Genomic DNA, 21,563 nt, shown 5'->3' with positions numbered 1-21,563 from the left:
GACTTCTCAAAGTGAAAGGAGGAAGTGGAGTTGATGTATGAATGATAATTTATCAGTCTGCTCAATTAGGAATAAATACTTGTTCTATGTGCTATAGAATTAATGGGCCGATCCACATGCACACTTGTCTTTTACCTAAACCAATTAAGCATATGCTAAATTCTCCCAGTTTTCTAGATAATGAGCCCCAACATTTAGTTCTTGCATACTATGTAGCAGTTGATTTAATGTCATTATGACCATAGTCTGGGGGAAATATATCTTAATATTATATCCCTAATTTATAGGAATAAAGAACAGATATTATGTATAGCTGACCCTAAGAATTTATGTAATATCTGTGTATATATAACACTCATTTTAAGCTGCCGGTATATCATATAAAAACCTCAGTTGTCAAAGTAGTCTGCTCATAACCTTCACACCTCAAAGAAAACGCAGAGATGAGCTAATGATCTTCCTTCTATCATACTTACCTATATGCAGTTCATTTATGAGAACTTAATTGTATTACCATTTCAGTTCCATAGACTATGTGTTAAACAAGGTATAAACCACATTAGTCAGACGATAATGAAATTGAAATTTGCCAAAAACAAAGAAATTGGAATATCTCCAATCTTTTTGGACACTGTGTATAGATGCAATCCTCACATAATTCTACTGTTGTAATTCCCTGCTGAAGCTTGACCAGCCCTTCTGAATAGTCACATTTGGGTGCTATCTATTGGCTGTGTGTCCCCATAGAGAGAGCATGCTCACACTCCTAACATGTTTGTTTAGTAGACAATTGTATTCACCGTGAAATAAAAATTCGAAGACTTCTTTTCTTGTAACTGTATGTGGTATTGTTCCTTAGTTGTTTTTTCTAGAAATTGTGAGAAGGTGACAGGCAGTGTGCTGGAGTCCAGATATATCAGCCCCAGGGTTCTGACCTATGTGTGGTCCAGGGCAGATCTGGAGTAGGCCTCAGCCCAGTTGTAGATCCTGGGCTCATTACTGGGCCAGAAAAAGCTGCAGATCCTGCATTGCAGTGCAGATCTATGGAATGAAAGGAGATACAGTATATGGTTCTGTTCTGTGAGGGTTGGTTAACACTAGCGCTTGTATTCTGTCTGGAAGGTGTCCGCATGGACACCCCCGGACGGAATACAAGCGCAATTGGAAGCGATGTGCTGTCAAAGCACACAGACCTCATAGACTATCATGGGCTCCGTGTGCTTGCCGCGCACTGCCCGCACCAATTATTCAAGCGCTAGAGTGAACCAACCCTAACTCTGAGCCCGGTGAGACAATATTTTGTTTTGTTCATGTGGCTGGTAGTAAGCCACACGTATAGTTAGGTTAACATTCACACAAGCAGGTTTTTATTTTGTTTTTGCCTGAAGTTAAGGATGTATTTTGTTTTGTTATTTTGTGCCTGAATTCAAGGTTTATTTATTTTCCTGTTTTTTTCTAAATAAACCAGTTTGCTGCATGTTTTGTTTCCCGGTCTTGACTGTTTGGGTCTGCGACACTGCTTCTACAGAGCTAACTTCCCCACAAAATATATGAATACATTGTCACCTGGGTGATATTATTTGGGAGCGTACCCTATCAAGTACTGCTGCCAGTGTTGGATTGTGAAGGTACACAAGACTTTGGAAAATGGTATCACCCAGTTGTTACTTACATTACATGGCACAAAGACGAGTTCTAAGAAAAGGTGGTCCAGAATTTTTTTTTAACTAGGGAATACAAATATTTACTAAAGCAACCACATAAAGAGAAGTGACATATCCTATTTAAGAGAATGGATGCAGTTGCCGTTAAGACTGGGGCCTCACATAACAAAAATGCTGTGTTTTGCAGTACCTGCAAAGTGAGTGAGATTAATCCCATCCACACAATGCAGGCAAAATCTGCAGCATAAAAGCTGCATTTTCAAATAAAACGTTTGCGTATTTTGAAAAACCCAGCATGTCAATCATACCTGCGGAAACACTGATGTTTTCTGTATAGGTATAACGGGCAGAAAGTCCACAGAGTTTTTGTCTCTACTTTCGCTGAAAAATGCTTAAAAAAACATGATGCATTTCCACATTTTTTTTTTCTGCAATGTTTTTTTTTTTTTTTTTGCTGTGGTTTGCTACATGGGGCCTTAGCCTAAATGCCAGAGTGCGGCAGGGAGCAGTGGTGTGGTGGTCAGGTACTATGAGTGGCTAGCATCCCATTACAGTATGTATTTATTAAATTTCATTGTTACTGTATTAAATAGAGCTTGTCTTTATACATTGGCTCTATTACATTGTGATGAAATACAGAACATTTTTATCTTTATTTCTAATAGAGTTCCTTTGTAGATAATGGGGGATGTTAATAATGTGATAGTTTTCTAGCCTAAGAAAAGCCACAAACATTGAGTTTTTTACTTTTTCACAAATATTTAGAGCCCTTGCTATGGATGATTTTCAGAAAGCTGTGCTAGGGTCATAGGCCTGCCAGATATATTATGATTAAGGGGGCAGTAAAGTAGCGCTGATTCTGGCATGATAACTCACGGCAGAATCAGCGCTGAAAAAAAGACTCCCATTAACTTCAATGGGTTCCGTTTTCCGCACAGAACACATTGAAGTGACCGGGTTAAAAAGCCTCCCATTGAGTTCAATGTGTTCTTTGCGGAACATAAAACCCATTGAAGTCAATGGGAGTCTTTTTTTCAGCGCTGATTCTGCCGCAAGTTATCGTGCCAGAATCAGCACCACTTTACACTGTGTGAATGCCCCCTTACGTCAGTTTTATTATGCAAACAATGACTGAGATCTACACCTGTTATGACTTCTATGCAGGGGTGAACCCACCTTTGTCGCCGCCCGAGGAGGACGACAGAAAGCCCCCCCCCGGATGAGGGGGCGTGGTGGAGCGAAGGGGGCGTGGCATAGCAGCGTTAGCAGGCAGAGAGTAGGCAGGGTGAGGACCTACTCTCTGCCTGAGCGTGAGGGGAGGCCGCTAGAGCAGCGCTGCTCCAGCGGCCTCCCCAATCCACGACTCGGTGATTTACTTTATGACAACACCCCTGGCTCATTATGAATTAAGGACGTCCTCCACCAGCACAAACCAACACCAGTCTTAATAAATCTGCCTTTATACATCCACCATTTCTTAATAATCTCATGTCACATAACTTGTCTGTAATCTAAAAAGGATTTTCATTGTAGTGTTTGTCTTCAGTGTTCCTTTGTGGTAATGACATAGTAAGGTTAAGGCCGCACGTAGCGAATCGCAGCTAAAAAACACATAAAAAATGTCTGAGTATAACAAAGCCAGATAACTGAACTGGCTAGTTTGCAAAAAGTTGTAAATCCTTATTTTTCAACTTTTTTTGTACACTAGAATTTAGGAGTACAAGTTTCTCCCACTGTCTTTAACCCAAGGCAAAATATCATTCTTATGATTTCACAATAATATTTGTATTTTTTGTCCAATACAGAGCTTAATTGATATCACAATTCCCACTTAGAATATTTAGTATTCTCCTATATGGCAGACTGCCAGGGGTTAAGGTGGGTTAAGGGACTTTGGGTCCCTACTCTCCACAAAGGTGTGGATCCTAGTTAAGAGTAAAGCCTCGTTCACATCTGTGTTTGGATTCCGTCCGGGGGAGTCCGCATGAGGACACCCCTCCTTCCCCCCGAACACAACTGCAAGCAAGTGTGCCAGTGGAAGCACACGGACCCCATAGTCTATAATGAGGTCCATGTGCTTGCCGCCAGATTTCTGCAGGGATCTTGCGGAGAGGAAAGTAGTTCGCAATCTACTTACCTGCCCGCATGATTCGTGTGGGCAGCACGCGGCCAGCACACGGACACCATTATAGTCTATGGGGTCCATGTGCTTTTACTGCACACCACTTGCAGTTGCGTTCGGTATTCCGTTCAGGGGGTCCCCAAGCAGACTCTCCGAATGGAATACTGAACACAGATGTGAATGAAGGGTAATCAAGGTAGTTGTATTCCTTTCATTTAATGCTTTATTATATTGCCATGATGTCACATTGTGTTTATTCCTAGACAGATTATGATTATGATGTCACAATAGAGTGCCTTAGTTTTTTGGATTTAGTGTGCTGTTATAATATTGCTGTAGTATTTTACCTTATTCTAGAGATGTATTGCTATTATAGATGAGCGAACAGTAAAATGTTCGAGGTTCGATATTCGTTTCGAGTAGCCCCTCAATATTCGACTACTCGAATCGAATATTGAACCCTATATATGGGGGGAAAATGCTCGTTTCAGGGATAGGCAACGTTCAATCAAATTATACTTACCGTATATACTCGAGTATAAGCCGACCCGAATATAAGACGACCCCCCTAATTTTACCACAAAAAAACTAGGAAAACTTATTGACTCGAGTATAACCCTAGGGGGGGAAATGCAGCAGCTACTGGAAAATTTCAAAAATTAAAATGGCTGAGTTCTTGGGTGCAGTAGGTGCTGGGAAAGGGGAGGGGGTGTTTTGGTTGTCTGTCTGCCCCTTCCCTGAGCTTGAGGACTGGGTTTTTTACCCCCACTTGGAATTCAGCCTGGCTGAATATAGGGTATCTGCAGTGCTCCTATTAACCCCTTCCCGACGGAATAGAAGCACTGCAGGTACCCTATATTCAGTAGACCGGGCACTTTCAGACACAGGGATACCTAATGTGTATGTGTTTCACAGTCATTTTCTACTTTGAGGGCAGGTTCACACCAGCGCCCAATCTCCGTTATGCAGGTTTCCGTTTCCTGCCCGAGAAACATTCATGGGTTTGAAAAGTGTCTGCCGGTGAGCGTCTTCTGCTCTCCGCATTGAAACCGTTTTGTTTTTTTGTTTTTTTTAGTCGGACATGTGTCCGGTAAAAAAAAAAAAACGGTTTCGCCATTGGCAGCAGAAGATGGCTCGCCCACAGACACTGAATGTCGGTTTCTGTCTTCTGCTGACAGAAAACGGAAACCTGCATAACTGAGATCAGGTGCTGTGAACCCGCCTTTATATGTATTCTGGGGAAAGGAGTGATTTAGAACTTTTATTTATTTTATTTTTTATTATATTTTTTTAAAACTTTTTTTTTTTTTTTTTTACTATTTTTTTTAGCCCCCACCTTTGGGACTTGAACCTGCAGTCAATTGATTGCAAGTCCCATAGACGGCAATACAAGTGTATTGCCGTCTATGGGAGATTCTCTACATTACTATTACGGTCGGTCATAGACCAGTCGCAATAGTAATATAGCGATGACAGGCTGGGAGCCTTCATTAGGCTCCCGGCTGTCATCGGAACAGGTCGGCTCCTGCGAGCTCGCTGCGCAGGAGCCAGCCTGCAACTTTAAAGGTGTGGGGCAGGCCTAAGGGGGGAGGACATCTCCAGAGGGGGGGAGGACATCTCCGGAGGGCATCTCCACTGTAACGCTTACAGCGGAGATGCCAAAGATTATGCCTACAATCAGAGATCGCAGGCATAAGCTTCAGCATCTCTGCTGTAAGCATTACAGCGGAGGTGCCGGTTTCTATGGTGATCGCTCTGCAGAGCGGCGCCATTACATTTACAGACCCGGCATCCTGCCAGGAGCGCGGCGATGCTGTACATTAAAATCTGCAGAAGTACTTACGGTACTTCTGCTAGCAGGCCAGGAAGCAGACACACGCCAGGTGCGGGCCTGAGCTTACGTGGCCACGTCACCCGGCGTGTGATGGAGCGGTGTGGGGGGGTGGGGTCTGCTATCGTGGCCTGCTACCGTAATGACCCGAATATAAGCCGAGGAGCACTTTTTCAGCACAAAAACTCGGCTTATACTCAAGTATATACGGTACCAAGTCCACGAGTGAGGGTCGTGCTGGATCCTCCGAGAAGTCTTCTCCGTGCAGGGTCCCCACGGCATCTTCTGGCTCTGAATTCACTCTGCCAGGCATTGGGCCTGGGCAGAGCCAACTGCGCATGCCCGCACTACAAGTGGACATGCGCAATCGGCTCTGCCCAGGCCCGATGCCTGGCAGAGTGAATTCAGAGCCGGAAGACACCGTGGGGAAGCTGCACGGAGAAGACTTCTAAAGGTAGGAGAAGAACCAGCGTTGATTGGCCGACTGTATAGCATTCGGCCAATCAATGTTGGTTCTGCATCGAACTTTTACATTCCAACAGCGATGAGTACTCGATCGAGTACGAGTATTTCGAATACCGTAGTATTCGATCGAATACCTACTCAATCGAGTACTACTCGCTCATCTCTAATTGCTATGTCACAATAGATTTTTTTTTTTTCTTATACCTTGAATATGTTCCACTATGATTGTGTTACAAAATTGTATTTATAACTAGGCAGAGCTGTTGATAATCACTTGGTGATATCATAGTAGTATATGTCTTTGTATTTTTAGGGAATTTTACAAGTCAATGTAATGATGTTACAGTGTTATAACTTTTTTTTATACTTTGGCAGACTTTCATTGGCATGAGGTCACACTAGTGTTTTATTTTAATGCTAGCCAACGTGTCTTTATTCTTGAGTATTGTCACAATGTAATGATATCCTGACAGAGCTTTATACCTAGATCTCATTTTATTGATATGATGTCACAATAATGTTTGTATTTCCCTAGTAAGAATTCCATTGCAATAACATCACAATAGAACTTGTCTTAATGTATTGTTCTGTAATATTATTGTCACAGTAGTGTTTTCCTGTATTTCTTTGCACTGTTATGTTGCCCTAAAATATTATGTGAAAATAGTGTTCTTCTTATTTGTTTATATCATAGTACTACCAGACTAAGGCCACATTGTGAAAACATAGGTTTTGTAGGTACTTTGCAGGCCAAAATGATATCTAACTAATCCCATCCACACATTGCAGAAAAAAAAACAGCAGCAGAAAATCTGCGTTTTCAAAAATGGTTGTGTTTTTGTAAATCACAGCATGTCAATTATGCCTGCAGAAATGCTAGTGTTTTCCGTATAGATATAATAGGAACCGAAAATCCGCAGAAGAAAACTCTGCAAAAATGCAATGAAAACACAATTTTTCTTGTTGATTTCTCTCTTCTTATTCTTCTGGACCTCTCTGCAGCTTTTGACACTGTTGACCATCAACTTCTCCTCACTATGCTCCGTTCAGTCGGCCTCAAGAACACGGCGCTCTCCTGGTTCTCCTCTTATCTCTCAGACCGCACTTTCAGTGCATCATTTGCGGGCTCTGTTTCCTCCCCTCTTTCCCTTGCTGTTGGGGTTCCTCAGGGCTCGGTCCTAGGCCCCCTGCTCTTTTCTCTCTACACAGCCCCCATTAGACAAACCATCGCCAGATTTGGCTTCAGGTACCATCTTTATGCTGATGACACCCAATTATACACATCTTCCCATGACATCACCCCTGCACTCATACAGAACACCAGCGACTGTCTTTCTGCTGTCTCAAATATCATGTCTTCGCTCTATCTGAAGCTAAATCTCTCCAAGACTGAACTACTACTGTTTCCACCATCTAATAGATCTGTCTCTGATATATCCATTGCAGTCTCAGGCCTTACTATTAGAGATGAGCGAACACTAAAATGTTCGAGGTTCGAAATTCGATTCGAACAGCCGCTCACTGTTCGAGTGTTCGAATGGGTTTCGAACCCCATTATAGTCTATGGGGAACATAAACTCGTTAAGGGGGAAACCCAAATTCGTGTCTGGAGGGTCACCAAGTCCACTATGACACCCCAGGAAATGATACCAACACCCTGGAATGACACTGGGACAGCAGGGGAAGCATGTCTGGGGGCATAAAAGTCACTTTATTTCATGGAAATCCCTGTCAGTTTGCGATTTTCGCAAGCTAACTTTTCCCCATAGAAATGCATTGGCCAGTGCTGATTGGCCAGAGTACGGAACTCGACCAATCAGCGCTGGCTCTGCTGGAGGAGGCGGAGTCTAAGATAGCTCCACACCAGTCTCCATTCAGGTCCGACCTTAGACTCCGCCTCCTCCGGCAGAGCCAGCGCTGATTGGCCGAAGGCTGGCCAATGCATTCCTATGCGAATGCAGACTTAGCAGTGCTGAGTCAGTTTTGCTCAACTACACATCTGATGCACACTCGGCACTGCTAAATCAGATGTAGCAATCTGATGTAGCAGAGCCGAGGGTGCACTAGAACCCCTGTGCAAACTCAGTTCACGCTAATAGAATGCATTGGCCAGCGCTGATTGGCCAATGCATTCTATTAGCCCGATGAAGTAGAGCTGAATGTGTGTGCTAAGCACACACATTCAGCACTGCTTCATCAAGCCAATACAATGCATTAGCCAGTGCTGATTGGCCAGAGTACGGAATTCGGCCAATCAGCGCTGGCTCTGCTGGAGGAGGCGGAGTCTAAGATCGCTCCACACCAGTCTCCATTCAGGTCCGACCTTAGACTCCGCCTCCTCCGGCAGAGCCAGCGCTGATTGGCCGAAGGCTGGCCAATGCATTCCTATGCGAATGCAGACTTAGCAGTGCTGAGTCAGTTTTGCTCAACTACACATCTGATGCACACTCGGCACTGCTACATCAGATGTAGCAATCTGATGTAGCAGAGCCGAGGGTGCACTAGAACCCCTGTGCAAACTCAGTTCACGCTAATAGAATGCATTGGCCAGCGCTGATTGGCCAATGCATTCTATTAGCCCGATGAAGTAGAGCTGAATGTGTGTGCTAAGCACACACATTCAGCACTGCTTCATCAAGCCAATACAATGCATTAGCCAGTGCTGATTGGCCAGAGTACGGAATTCGGCCAATCAGCGCTGGCCAATGCATTCTATTAGCCCGATGAAGTAGAGCTGAATGTGTGTGCTAAGCACACACATTCAGCACTGCTTCATCAAGCCAATACAATGCATTAGCCAGTGCTGATTGGCCAGAGTACGGAATTCGGCCAATCAGCGCTGGCTCTGCTGGAGGAGGCGGAGTCTAAGGTCGGACCTGAATGGAGACTGGTGTGGAGCGATCTTAGACTCCGCCTCCTCCAGCAGAGCCAGCGCTGATTGGCCGAATTCCGTACTCTGGCCAATCAGCACTGGCTAATGCATTGTATTGGCGTGATGAAGCAGTGCTGAATGTGTGTGCTTAGCACACACATTCAGCTCTACTTCATCGGGCTAATAGAATGCATTGGCCAGCGCGGATTGGCCGAATTCCGTACTCTGGCCAATCAGTGCTGGCCAATGCATTCTATTAGCTTGATGAAGCAGAGTGTGCACAAGGGTTCAAGCGCACCCTCGGCTCTGATGTAGCAGAGCCGAGGCTGCACAAGGGTTCAAGCGCACCCTCGGCTCTGATGTAGGAGAGCCGAGGGTGCACTTGAACCCTTGTGCAGCCTCGGCTCTGCTACATCAGAGCCGAGGGTGCGCTTGAACCCTTGTGCACACTCTGCTTCATCAAGCTAATAGAATGCATTGGCCAGCGCTGATTGGCCAATGTATTCTATTAGCCTGATGAAGTAGAGCTGAATGTGTGTGCTAAGCACACACATTCAGCTCTACTTCATCGGGCTAATAGAATGCATTGGCCAGCGCTGATTGGCCAGAGTACGGAACTCGACCAATCAGCGCTGGCTCTGCTGGAGGAGGCGGAGTCTAAGATCGCTCCACACCAGTCTCCATTCAGGTCCGACCTTAGACTCCGCCTCCTCCAGCAGAGCCAGCGCTGATTGGCCGAATTCCGTACTCTGGCCAATCAGCACTGGCTAATGCATTGTATTGGCGTGATGAAGCAGTGCTGAATGTGTGTGCTTAGCACACACATTCAGCTCTACTTCATCGGGCTAATAGAATGCATTGGCCAATCAGCGCTGGCCAATGCATTCTATTAGCGTGAACTGAGTTTGCACAGGGGTTCTAGTGCACCCTCGGCTCTGCTACATCAGATTGCTACATCTGATGTAGCAGTGCCGAGTGTGCATCAGATGTGTAGTTGAGCAAAACTGACTCAGCACTGCTAAGTCTCTGCATTCGCATAGGAATGCATTGGCCAGCCTTCGGCCAATCAGCGCTGGCTCTGCCGGAGGAGGCGGAGTCTAAGGTCGGACCTGAATGGAGACTGGTGTGGAGCGATCTTAGACTCCGCCTCCTCCAGCAGAGCCAGCGCTGATTGGTCGAGTTCCGTACTCTGGCCAATCAGCGCTGGCCAATGCATTCTATTAGCCCGATGAAGTAGAGCTGAATGTGTGTGCTTAGCACACACATTCAGCTCTACTTCATCAGGCTAATAGAATACATTGGCCAATCAGCGCTGGCCAATGCATTCTATTAGCTTGATGAAGCAGAGTGTGCACAAGGGTTCAAGCGCACCCTCGGCTCTGATGTAGCAGAGCTGAGGGTGCACAAGGGTTCAAGTGCACCCTCGGCTCTCCTACATCAGAGCCGAGGGTGCGCTTGAACCCTTGTGCAGCCTCGGCTCTGCTACATCAGAGCCGAGGGTGCGCTTGAACCCTTGTGCACACTCTGCTTCATCAAGCTAATAGAATGCATTGGCCAGCACTGATTGGCCAGAGTACGGAATTCGGCCAATCAGCGCTGGCCAATGCATCCCTATGGGAAAAAGTTTATCTCACAAAAATCACAATTACACACCCGATAGAGCCCCAAAAAGTTATTTTTAATAACATTCCCCCCTAAATAAAGGTTATCCCTAGCTATCCCTGCCTGTACAGCTATCCCTGTCTCATAGTCACAAAGTTCACATTCTCATATGACCCGGATTTGAAATCCACTATTCGTCTAAAATGGAGGTCACCTGATTTCGGCAGCCAATGACTTTTTCCAATTTTTTTCAATGCCCCCGGTGTCGTAGTTCCTGTCCCACCTCCCCTGCGCTGTTATTGGTGCAAAAAAGGCGCCAGGGAAGGTGGGAGGGGAATCGAATTTTGGCGCACTTTACCACGTGGTGTTCGATTCGATTCGAACATGGCGAACACCCTGATATCCGATCGAACATGTGTTCGATAGAACACTGTTCGCTCATCTCTACTTACTATAACTCCTAGGCAGCATGCCCGCTGCTTCGGGGTTATGTTTGACGCAGACCTTTCCTTCACTCCCCATATTGAATCACTCGCACGCTCGTGTCACTTCCACCTCAAAAACATCTCTAGAATACGCCCTTTCCTCACCAGAGATACATTAACCCCTTCCCGACATGCGCTGTAATAGTACGGCGCTTCCGGGAATGGCTTCCCGCAAACCGCCGTACTATTACTGCGGCTGCGGGTGAGAGCCGTATGTTACGGCTGACAATGCCCCAAAACACCCGCGGTCGGAACCGGGTCCGATCGCGGGTGTTAACCCCTGATATCCCGGCGGTCAACATGACCGCCGGCATCTCCGGGGTTACAGTGTAACATGGTGGCGATCGGCACCCCCCGCGTCGGTTTCGGGGGGTGCCGGTGTTCGTAGGGGGCAGCCCGGGGTCTGATCAGTGACCCCGGGTCTGCCCCATCACTTACCCCCTTCACGCACCTGGTTGATCCTGCTTTAAAGGAAGCTGTCAGCCTGTGCGTCCACACAGGCTGACAGCTTCCTCTACACTGCAATACACGTGTAACACGTGTATTGCAGCGTATATGTAGTGAAGCGGTGATCAGGCGATCACTGCTTCAATCCCCCATGGGGACAGAAAAAAAAAGTTAGAAAAAAAGTAAAAATAAAAAAGTTTAAATAAATTTAAAATAAATTAGAAATAAATAAAGCCCCAAAAATCCCTTTTTCCCCATATAAAATGTTTTATTATGTAAAATAAAGAAAAAAAAGAAAAAAACATTACATATTTGGTATCGCCGCGTCCGTAATAACCTGAACAATAAAATTAAAGCATTATTTAACCCAAACGGCGAACGGCGTAAAAAAAAAAACGTAGAAAACCGCACAAAATAATGATTATTCACTACCTTTCCCTTACAAAATGTTCAATAAAAAGTAATCAAATGGTCAGATGAAAACCAAAATGGTACCAATAAAAAGAAAAGGTCTTGCCGCAAAAAATAAGCCCTCAACCAGCTCTGTATAGCGAAAAATAAAAACGTTATGCCTTTCAGAAGATGGTGATGCAAAAATAATTGATTTTTTTTCCCTAAATTGAATTTTATTCTGCATAAATAGCAACGCATTAAAAAATAATATAAATGAGGTATCGCCGTAACCGTACCGACCCGCAGAATAAAGGTAGCATGTTACTTATGCTGTACGCTGCGCGGGAAAAAAAAAAATGCTAAAAAGCAATGCCAGAATTGATGTTTGCTTTTACATCCCACCCAGAAAGAGTTAATAAAATGTAGTCAATAAGTTACAGGCCCCAAAATGGTGGCATTGAAAAGTACATCTAATACCGCAAACACCAAGCTCTCATATGGCCACATTAACAGAAAATAAAAATAAAAATCTAGCTTGTACAATATGAAGACAAAAACCCTAAAAGTCGCCAAATCATTAGGACATAAGTGGCTGTGACTAGAAGGAAATGTATAAGCTGTGCGAGCGTTTTCAGGAGACCCCCCATATTTAGAGCTTATGAGAGAGAATATACCAGCGCTGATCCCCCAGAATGCCCCTCTTCCCCATTGGCGTCATAGGAGCTAGTGGGAAAATAGATTGGGATTTGGTGTACCCAATTTACTCCGCACAGCTTACATATTCACTTCGGGGTTACTAATGCTCACTACATCACTTGATAAATTCTTTGAGGGGTGCGGTTTTCAAAATGGGGTCACTTTCTAGAGGTTTCCACTGTTTTGACACCTCAAGGGCTTTGTAAATGCGACATGGTTCCTGAAACTGATCACAGCCAGATCTGCCCTCTAAAAGCTCTTTGGCACGCCTTCCCTTCTGCGTCTCGCTGTGCGTCCATATATTAGTTTACACCCACAAGTGGGGTACTATGGTAGTCGGGAGAACTTACCTAACAAATTGTGGGATGCGTTTTCTCCTTTAACCCCTTGTGAAATGCAAATTCTAGGGCTAAACCAAAATATTAGTAAAAGAAAATCAAATTTGAAAATTTCACCTCCATTTTGTATTTATTCCTGTTAAGCACTTATAGGGTTAAATTACTAGGTATATGTTGTTTTGGCTTATGTAAGGGGTGCAGTTTTGAAAATGGGGTGATTTGTGGGGAGCTTTAATACAAGGGTCTTTCAAAACCCCTTCATAACTGGATTAGTCCCTTTAAAAAATGGGTTTTGGAAATTTCTTGAAAATTTTGAATATTGTTGTTTCTCTTGTAAACCTTATAATGTCCGTAAAAATTAAAAGGGCGCCTAAAGTTTGATGCCGACATAAAGCAGAGATCTGGGGCATGAGATTTATGATATAATTTTGGCGGTCTGACTTTCTGTATACAATGCACATCATTTCAAACTTTATAAAATGTATATTTTTAAAAATTTCCACCAAATTTCCTATTTTTTCATAATTAAACACAAAACATATCAACCAAAATTTACTTCTAACATGAAGTATAATGTGTTACGAAAAAACAATCTTAAAATCACTTTGGTAAGTTAAAGCGTTCCAAAGTTATTGCCACATAAAGTGACACATGTCAGTTTTGAAAAATCGAGTTTGGTCAGGAAGTCAAAAAGTGCCATCGGCGGGAAGGGGTTAAAGACACTTATTGTCTCTCTGATTCATTCTCGCTTTGACTACTGTAACTCCTTACTAATCGGTCTTCCCCTCACTAAACTCTCCCCTCTACAATCTATTCTGAATGCAGCGTCCAGGTCGTTACATTGGCTGCCTATTCATTATAGAATAAAATATAAAGTTATCACCCTCATCCACAAGGCTCTCCATAATGCTGCACCTCCATACATTTCCTCCCTCATCTCTGTCTACCGCCCAACCCGTGCTCTCCGTTCAATGACCTAAAACTTACATCCTGTATTATCAGAACTTGCCACACTCGTATACAAGATTTCTCCCGAGTTACACCACTTCTCTAGAATGCTCTACCCCGGACAATCAGATTAACTCTCAATTTCTACAGCTTCAAACGCAAATTAAAGGCACCTCTTTTCAGACAGGCCTATCACAATTCCTAATGTAAACCCTTCCGTACCGTAATTAGAATCCCTAAAATTTAACCCTCCTCTGTTCCAGCCCCCACATTACCCCACATGATACGATGCCATTTCAGACTAACTCTATATGTCCAAGCACCATCCACATGTTAAAGGATGATACTGGTGACGGCTCAAAGTTTTATGTTTGTGTAATGACAGTAACCTCTATTACAAAATTGTCTGACCACTGTATAAGCAATGCCGCCCCTGCTACCTCTTGTGTCACCCCCTCTACCTCATAGATTGTAAGCTCTTGCGAGCAGGGCCCTCAGTTTCATTGTGCGAAATGACTTTCTTTGTAATGTATCTTTCTGTCTGTATTTGAACCCTACAAATTGTACAGCACTGCGGAATATGTTGGCGCTATATAAATAAATTGTATTATTATTATTATTATTATTATTATTATTATTATCATTATTATTGTTGCATTTCTCTATGTGGGGCCTTAGCCTTATTCTGTGCTTTTGCTTGGCAGAGCCCTGTGGTGATGATTTCACAACAGTGATTTTCTTTGTTCCTTAGTTTTGTTAACGTCTCATAATGTTACAATAGCACTTTCTTTTCTTCCTAGTCAGAGTTTCATTTATATGTTTTAACAATTGAGCTCGGTGTATGCTTTGGTTGTGTTTACATTATTATGATGTCAAAGTAGTGATTTAACAAGTGGGAACAATACTCAGAAAATCAATAGGTTTTCCTCAGTCTTTAGCCATCTGCAAAGGGAGTCTCCTTTCCCCTTACATGGAGTTTAATGATAAAACTTACAACTCAGTTCTCTGTTTAGATCTGGACTTAACTTGTAACTGTGGCTTCCTTTGCTGTCTGCACTCCTTGGCTTCCAAAGTGGCTGCCTTCCATTGTGTGGGGATCCTTAACCTCCAGCTGGACCTTACTCTGCCACCAGCATTCATGCTACTATGTATGAACCTGTTGGGGCAAAAGTTAGGTCCTCTTGCATGGTCTTTGGAAACTAGGTCTACCTTTGGCCTGGCTCCACACCCCTATAGCACATCCTTATTCTCTGACATCTGCATGTGAACTAACAACATGCTTCCCTGCTAAACACGTGGGGCCCTCCTCACGCCTGTCTTCCCTGGGCCCGGCTAATAACTGATTGTTGAGACCTGTGAGAACTATATCCTCTAGTGGACCAGGAGTGAGCACTATGCTCTACAAATGGGTGATGTCATCAAAGACAATCCATCAGATGAGTGACTCAGGTTCAGTCTGCAGCATCCCCCGCAAACTGCTTCTTTTGCCAGGGGTAGCAATGGCCAGCCAGACAATTTCTCTGTAACAGCACGTACTATAATGGTCCGTACATGACAGGTTACTTCAAATGTGGTGATGACCTTTTCAACAGACGTGGTCTTAATAAAAGGGCAGAGCTAAATATGTTCAGGCCCATATAATAATACCAGAACCCTGACTGTAGGAAGAGATGAGGGGGAAGAACCCAGACTGTTACCTATTAAATTAAAAAAAAATAAGTACCATTTTCAATTACACCAATTAGCACTCACTACAAATGCTGTGTTCATTTTATGGTTACGGCAATATCAAACACCTCGATGCTATTTATGATTTTTTTTTAACAGTCAATTTTAGTAATTTCTAATAATATAAATCTAGATACAAACACAGTGACCCCTTCAAGTCCCTTACAATGACTTTAGGATCCTTTCTGGACCATAGTGTAAAAAATCGAGGCGTTTTACAGTCCGGGCAAAGTGGATGGGATTTGAGAAACACATTGATGTGAACACATCGCGATTTCCAAAACCACTGTGGTTTTGGAATCGCAACATGTCAATTATACCTATGGAAATGCCAGCGGTTTTCCCATAGGTATAGTTGAAACTAAAATTCCGCAGCAGAAACATATGCAAACTTTCTTTCTAAAGCGCTGTGGGAAGAACTGCGATGTGTTGCCACCGCACTTTTTCCCGCAGCGCTTTTTGCTGCAGGACGCCCTGTTGGGCCTTACCCCAAAAGTGTTTATTTTGGCTTTGGTATTAACCTATAGGATTTTTTTTCCCTAGCTTTCAGGATGATATCTGTCATAAATCAATAAAAAAATATCTTGTTTTGGATTTGTAGATTATCATCAATCCCCACTGTTGAATCTAGGAAATTATTTTATATGTAACTCAGACTTTAAAAATAATCAGAGTACATTACAATTCAAAATTCTCACAAAATATTTAAATATTCCTTTCCCATAAAATCAGAATATCATTGATATACCTCCTGCAAAAACTAATATGGTGTGTATTAAGATATTATGTCACAAAATGTATTTCTTTATTACTAGATGAATTTGTGTTGTAATGATATCACAATAGTGTTTATTTTTGTTCCCTAAGGCTAAGGCCCCACTGGGCGGAAGAACCGCGGCGTGATCGCATTGTGGTTCTTTCCGCAGCGCTTTCAACAGAAAGTTCGCAGAGTTTTCCTCTGGACTTATTGTTACAATTATATCTATAGGAAAGCCACTGGCGTTTCCGTAGATATAATTGACATGCTGCGATTTTCAAAACCACAATGGTTTTGGAAATCGCAGTATGTCTGCGCTGTGATTTTTTTCTGCAAAGTGGGCATGGGATTCGCATGAATCCCATCCACTTTGCAAGTACTGTAAAACGCCACGATTTTTACCATGGCGTTTCCGCCACGGCCAAATCACACTGTTTCCGGCCAGTGAGGCCCTGGCCTTAAAGTGTTTTTCTTCAATGTAGACAGTTTTTTTTTGTTCTGATATCACAATAGTGTTTATCGATTTTATTTATTTATTTATTTTTAGCAGAGTTCTTTTATGAGGTGTCGCAAAATTTGCCTTTTCCTATATTCTGCTATAAGGGGCCGTTCACATGTAGTAAACGTGAGCTGATTATGGCAAAATATACGTGTAAAAATCAGACTCCCATTGACTTCAATGCCATTTTTTACACGTGTAAAAAAACGAGCTAAAAAACGTGCGCGTTTTTTGGCACCTTTTTGTACACATGTAAAAAATGGCATTGAAGCCAATGGGATTCTGTTTTACTCCGCTCACTCTGACACGTATTTACGTGTCAGAATGAACGGAGCGTTACTCCATGTGAAGGCAGCCTAATGATGTCACATCAGGGATGTCACAGAGAAATATATTGTAGCTTCATTCAGCATAGTATAACAAATATTTTGGAAAGTTAATGCCTATCCATATAACAGTTGACCTAAAACTCCATACTTATATAATACGTCCTCTGTATTTTACATCTAATTACGTTTCCATATTTCTTTTCTCTTTCAGGAACTAAATAGCTTTAACTACTTGGACCTGTACAAACTGGCGGACTTGTTTAATCTGACCTTGCTGGAAACAGCAGTAGTGGACTTTCTAGTAAAGCACTTGTCTGAGCTTCTGAAGAGTCACCTGGAAGAAGTTCTTGCATTGCCCTTCCGACTACTCAGAGAGGTTCTGAAGAGCGACCAACTAACATCACTTACTGAAGAGCAAATTTGGCAAGTGAGTAATAATAATTAATGCTAAGTGCTTAGATAGTCTTAGAAATGAAAGCCATTGCACTTGTGTGTTTGGTAGGCAATGAAAGGATAGATCTAAACAATGATTTATTCTTGTCACAACATTTTTGATAGGGGCTTCACTTTCACTATTTTTTTTAATTAAGCTGCAAAGATCCTCATAAAGAAAACTATTGCAACAAAACGGCATTTCATACTTTGTATGCATTGTACGTTCAGTGTATAAGCACAACCTAACACTGGGAATTGATTGAGAATAAGTATGCCTATAAATGCTCATATTGCTGATCCACGTAGTAAAACGCAGCAGAAAAAAAAAATGTTGTACAAAAAACTGTAGGAGAAACACACTGCATTTTTTTTCCGTAGCGGTTTTCATTGCATTTTCACAGAGTTTTCCTCTGCTGAGTTTCTGCCCTTATTATACCTATACAGAAAGCGCCAGCTTTACTGCAGGTATAATTCAGCATTTCTAAAAATGCAGCTTTTCCACTATGATTTTTTTTCTGCAATGAGCGTAGCCAGAATCCCATTCACCTTGCAGGTACTTTAAGGCCAGGAGCCCTACATGGCGTAAACACCAGATTTCGCCATGGAAAAAAAAAAGTGGCGTTTTGCAATCACAGCAAATTGGATTGGATTCTAGCGTATCCCATCCCCACTCTGCCTTAAAATACGGGCCGCGGACATGTGGCGATTTTCCAAAACCGTTGCAGTTTTCAAAACCACAGCATGTCAATTATACCTATGAAAATGCCGGCGGTTTCCCTATAGGTATAATTGAAGCAGAAAGTCTGCAGAGGAAAACCCTATGAACTTTCTGTCAAAAGTGCTGTGGGAAGAACTGTGATGCATTGCCGCCACACTTTTTCCCGCCACGCTTTTTTGCTATGGGAACACCACACAAGACCTTGGTCTAAGGCCTTGTTCACATCTGTGTCAATAATCTGTTCAGGGGAGTCCGCAGGGGGACCCCCCAAATGGACTACCGAACGCATTTGCAAGTGGTGGGCAGTGAAATCACACGGATCCCATAGACTATAATGGGGTCCATGTGCTTGCCATGAGATCTCTGCAGGGAACATGCTGACAGGAAAGTACTTCACAATCTACTTTCCTGTCCGCATGATTCGTGCGGGCAGCATGCGGCAAGCATATGGACCCCGTTATAGTCTATGGGGTCTGTGTACTTTCATTAAACACTGCTTGCAAATGCCTTCAGTAGTCCATTCGGGGGGTCCCTATGCAGACTCTCTGAATGGATTACCAAATGCAGATGTGAGCCAAGGGTAACAGTGTTTTTGCTGTGTTTTTGCATTGTGAGACTTCATCCTTATAGAGGAACTTTCAGGTCCTAAGGCACATGCGGTTTTATATGCCACTAGAAAGCCAACAGTACGCTGAATTCAGCACACTGTCAGCTTTCCCGTTATATACCCTGGGGCTGGAGATATCCGTGCCGTTATAACCTAAAACCTAAAAAGAAAAGATCAAAAACCATTTCATCGATATTTCATTTCGAGCATTCAGTTTTCTGGAGCCTCGTGCCTTTAATGGCACTATTGCTTTAGGAAAAAAAATATTATTGTTGGTTACTATGTGACACTGCCTCATGTTCGAAGATAAAAATAACACCTTACACAGTCCATCAGACTATCTAAGGAAAAGGATCCAATACAACGCAATAACTACTTTAGAAAATTGACAATTGATTGGTTCCTGTAGCCAACTGCTCCGCTTCTCCCTTGCTCTAGTTCTGAGAAATCTTTTCCATTGTGTTCTAGAACATTAACAAAACTTCAGCAATCCTTTACATATAGTATTTATGTAAAATGGTTCAGTTCTTTAGAACTTGCAGCTTCTGATATTCTGAGATTCCAACAAGCTCGTCCGGTAGAACATTTAGCATTGTATTGGTATTATAGTATCTGTTCTGTCTCTAGACATGTTAAAATTACTCCTATTACCCTCTCAGTATATGTTATTCCTTAGAATTTTTGCCTTTTCAACTTTCATAGAGGGATATTTCATAGAATATTCAGGCTTGTAAGTATAAGATCTATGTCAATTCTCATTATGCAGAGAAGTTTCAGTCTCAGGAAAAAGAGAAATATCCAAAAGTGAAAAATATAGAAATGGTTTAATTTTTTTATTTTATCCTGTGAATGGCATTGATTTGACACGTATATATATATATATATATATATATATATATATATATATATATATGTATAGTCTTTTGAATGACAGCCCTTTCTACATTATCTGCCTATTAGTTATCACTGCTATCTCTCTGAGGGTTACTAATATTATAATACATACCCTTTAGAGCTACTGTATTGCCAGAAGGTATACTTTTTATTAATGGTCATTGGAAATAAGTATGTCTATACATATCAATGACTTCAGAACAGAGCTCAGAAAACAATAAAGATCTATTTTGCTTTAACTTAGTAAATAAGTAATTCCCACTCAGAAAACCCAATAGAAAAAAAATCAAATTTAGTCCTGTTTTATTGCCAGAAGTGTAGCCAAGTTCATCATTTTTGCAAAGGTTATACTAGTAATGTAATACACCATGGATAAATCTAATATGCAACGGAGGGGAAGATTGGGGAGAACTGAGGATTAGTGTCAGGGCATTTTATCTAAGCAGTACATGATGGACAGGCTGGAAACAGAGCTACAGAATCTCATTAAATTGCTGGATTGTTCATTACTGACTATTTGCAGTAAAGTAGTCATTGACTTTGACAAATCTCCACTATATATATATATATATATATATATATATATATATATATATATATATAATGAAAACTGTAAAGATATCTGCACAAGAACTGCAGTTTCTCTACGGAAAGGTTGGTGATTCATGATAAATAAGCAGCATCATTTTTACTTCCTTTCCTAAACCTAAATATTACTATTTTTCTGTTAGTGACCCATTGAAGTAATCTGTTTATTGTCAGGTCAGTTACAGATTATAGAGACATCGATACATATATTAAAATATTCTTTGTGAAAAACTAAAGTCAGAGATAAGAATAAGGCTATGTGTACTGTGCATGATCTTAAAGGGGTATTCCCATGTCGCATACTCACCAGTCTTCACTGCTGTAAAATCTTCTTTCTTCCTGGTTTCTTGCGTCATTTGGTGCGCGGGGTTTCATATGCAACCTGCTGTTTAGCTCCACCCACAAATTAGCATGTAGCTCCGCCCACCACATAGTGTGATCCTATGGGGCGGCTGAAGGGCCTGTGATGTCATCAAAGGTCCTCAAACACTATATGCACAATATTGGACCATGAAGTACAGGCAGGAGCAACTCCATTCTGTGTTACATACAGTGACTGCCTGTCTCTGCCATAATGAACACAATTGAATTAGCTAGCCTGATAACTGGGAGAACAGAAGACGAGTTCAGAAATGAAAGCAGCTCCCCTAATCTATTTGAGAGCAGCAAGCTAGGTCACGTGGTGCAGACACAGGAATAGCTAGATACACAGGCTCGCTCCCATGCACTTAGCCCCTCCTCCCTCCCCCCTGAGAGGAGGCAGATACATCACTTGACTTTGAGCAGATAAGTCAAGGGCTGTGTCAACAATGAATTGAATAAAGTAAGATAGTGGACAAACAAAGCAGTTTTGCTGAAGCAGTGTATTTAGGAAAAGTTTTACATCCACATTAACAAGCAGTATAGATAGGATCCTTGTGATGGGACAACCCCTTTAAACTATAGCTTTGTCAGAAATGTGTTCATCATTAGTATACCTGCCATAATGCCTTCAATCTAGCGTCCACAATCCATAAATTCTGGCATCCAGACACTTGTTGGTGTTGATCATTCAGTGATAGCACAACTTTACTCTAGACTGTCACAATATGAAGCTTTTTCTTTCTGCCCACAGTATGTTTTATTCTGATATGACACCCACACTG

At 42.4% G+C, this 21,563-nt stretch overlaps 1 protein-coding gene across 2 annotated transcripts in view; it reads left to right on the top strand.

Moving 5' to 3' along the window:
- KLHL32 (kelch like family member 32) overlaps positions 1-21,563 on the top strand; it is a 157,851-nt gene that overhangs the window by 95,639 nt on the left and 40,649 nt on the right. For both annotated transcript variants that reach the window (XM_075268195.1, XM_075268196.1), the window contains one exon: positions 17,388-17,603. In XM_075268195.1, the coding sequence (XP_075124296.1) occupies positions 17,388-17,603 (216 nt within the window). The remainder of the gene's footprint in view (positions 1-17,387; positions 17,604-21,563) is intronic.

This window comes from Leptodactylus fuscus, chromosome 3, assembly GCF_031893055.1.
Source record: "Leptodactylus fuscus isolate aLepFus1 chromosome 3, aLepFus1.hap2, whole genome shotgun sequence".
In the NCBI taxonomy this organism is placed as follows: Eukaryota; Metazoa; Chordata; class Amphibia; order Anura; family Leptodactylidae; genus Leptodactylus; species Leptodactylus fuscus.
This window is presented reverse-complemented; position numbering and strand designations above follow the sequence as displayed.